At 44.0% G+C, this 2,500-nt stretch overlaps 1 protein-coding gene across 8 annotated transcripts in view; it reads left to right on the top strand.

Moving 5' to 3' along the window:
• LOC143301061 (5'-AMP-activated protein kinase subunit gamma-like) overlaps positions 1-2,500 on the top strand; it is a 575,294-nt gene that overhangs the window by 301,490 nt on the left and 271,304 nt on the right. For 4 of the 8 annotated variants that reach the window (XM_076615069.1, XM_076615092.1, XM_076615083.1 and 1 more), the window contains exon 1: positions 1-693. This exon is cut by the window's left edge. The exons of the other annotated variants lie outside the window; for them this stretch is intronic. In XM_076615069.1, coding sequence (XP_076471184.1) covers positions 487-693 — 207 coding nt within the window. In that variant the 5' untranslated portion in view covers positions 1-486. The remainder of the gene's footprint in view (positions 694-2,500) is intronic. 8 annotated transcript variants of the gene reach the window in all.

Consider the following 2,500-nt stretch of genomic DNA (forward strand, 5'->3'; position numbering starts at 1 on the left):
AAGGAATGCGCTAAACGTGTTTGAGTCGTCATAGCTCATCACCGCAAAACAACACTTTGAAAAAAAAAAAAAAAAATGTGTCCGGAAGTTTCCAAAAGTTGTGAAGTGTAACTTCAATCCTGTGACGTCATAACCCGCCCCACCCTCTTCGTTTTGTGGTCATCGGCGAAGTGAAGTCATTCATACTGTGACATCATAACCGTGCGAATGGTATCGTGTGACGTCGACGAGGAATATAACCTCCACGTCCTTCAGTCTGGTCACGAGCGTGACGTAACGTGACGTGAGGTGACGTATCGTGACATCACGCGCGTGTCGGACCCTTTCCAAGCTCGGGAGTTCCCATACCCGCTACCACTACCAATACTACCACACCTTCCACCACCACCACCACCACCATCCCATAGTCCCTGCAACACCCTTACAATTATCCTACACGCTTCATCCTTCTACCCCACACACCCCCCTGCCACCACCATCGTCACCATGAGTCTCCCGAACAACAACGCGTCTGCCCCGAAGGGGAATCGAACCCGGCGGAAGAGCTACGCGGGTGTGGGGGTGCACGGGGCCCCGGGGGCCCGCCTGTACAACATCCCGGACGACAAGGCCATCGACTTCCAGCAGGAGCAGCGCCTGATGCAGGAGCGGAGGCTGCAGGTGCGCCGGAGTTCGGTTCCGGCTCGGCCCGCGGTAAGATGTGAAACCGCTCTCTTTTTTCTTTTTTCTTCTTCACACAGCCGGTTAATCAAGTGTCGGTTATGTTGTGATTCATGACTGTGTTGTTCTCTGTCTGTCTCTGTCTCTCTCCCTTTCTCTCTCTCTCTGTGTCTGTGTGTGTGTGTGTGTGTGTGTGTGTTTCTCTTTGTCTCTCTCTCTCTCTCTCTGTCTCTTTCTCTCTCTCTGTCTCTCTTTCTCTCTCTGCGTGTGTCTCTGTGTGTGTGTGTGTGTCTCTCTCTCTCTTTCCCTGTCTCTCTGTGTCTCTCTCTGTCTCTCTCTCTGTCTGTCTCTGTCTCTCTATGTCTCTCTGTTTCTCTCTGTCTCTCTCCCTCTCTCTGTCTCTCTCCCTCTCTTTCTCTCTCTATCTGTCTCTCTGTGTCTTTCTCTGTCTCTCTCTCTTTTTCCCCACCTTCCTCCTTTTGAACTGTGTGGAGGAATGTACGATTTGTTAGATATATATGAACACGCTTGCAGAGACGCACAATCATACACACACACACACACACACACACACACACACACACACACACACACACACACACACACACGTGAGAGAGAGAGAGAGTCACACACACACACACACACACACACACACACACACACACACACGAACATTGCAGACAGGTATTCCTCATGGGCTCTGTAATTGCTCCAATATTGTTCAACATTCTAATGAATGATCTACCAAAAAAAACTAAAAAAGAATGTTGTAATGGTTCAATACGCAAACGATATATGCATGTGGATGAAAGTTACAATCAAAAAGAATACGCCTGCCCGATATATGAATTACACAAAAAAGCTATATCAAAATGATTTAAACACAGTAGCAAATTATATGAGCGAGAATGGTCTGCAAATATCAACCGAAAAAACACACTTGATGTTTTTTAATAATGGATCAAGTCCAGCAACATTGCCTTCCATTAAAATTTACGATAACACCCTGGAATATAAAAAAAGTAGTTAAATTCCTTGTAGTGCACCATACTTCAAAATTAACTTGGAATCATCATATCGATTACATTTTAACAAAAGCCAGGAAAACATTAAACTTCATGAAAATAGTATGCAAACAACATTGGAGCCAGGACATATTCACGCTACTACACCTTTGCACATCACTTGTTCGGTCAAAACTTATATATGCACAAGAAGTATACTTCCGTGCACCGAAATATTTATTGCAAAAAATTCAAAGTATAGACTGCAGAGCATATAAACTGACACTTGGCTTTCCAGTCCATGCTTCCAGTAAGAAAACGTACAGTGCAGTGGGAATATTACCATTAGAGGATCAAAGGGAACTTGCGTGTAGTAAATTTGTCTTGAGAAGTTTAACGGACGAAAATGATTTGGAATCTTTCAAATCCGACCGCTATTTTCCAAAGAGAGCTAGATCTATATCCTCTCATACCACACTGGGAACATACACATCAAATATTTTAACAAATTCCCGCGTGAATAAAACCCCACATTTGCTAAAAGGTCTGTGGTATCACCTACACCTGTATGGGAACTTCAAAGTGCGCAATTTGATATCGATCATACGGATCTGACCAAAGATGACAACATGAATTTACTTACATCGCATATGTACGAATCCATTTGGAAGAGAAATACCTCAATCATCTAAAGATATTTACAGACGGCTCTGTTGTAAATGATAGAGCTGGTGCTGCTTTCGTTATTCCAGACCTTAACTTTCAAAACTCATTTCATCTGGGAGAGAATAAATCCATCTTCACAGCTGAACTCATAGCAGTTCTAATGGCGTTAG

The sequence above is a fragment of the Babylonia areolata genome, chromosome 2, assembly GCF_041734735.1.
Source record: "Babylonia areolata isolate BAREFJ2019XMU chromosome 2, ASM4173473v1, whole genome shotgun sequence".
Lineage (NCBI taxonomy): Eukaryota > Metazoa > Mollusca > Gastropoda > Neogastropoda > Buccinidae > Babylonia > Babylonia areolata.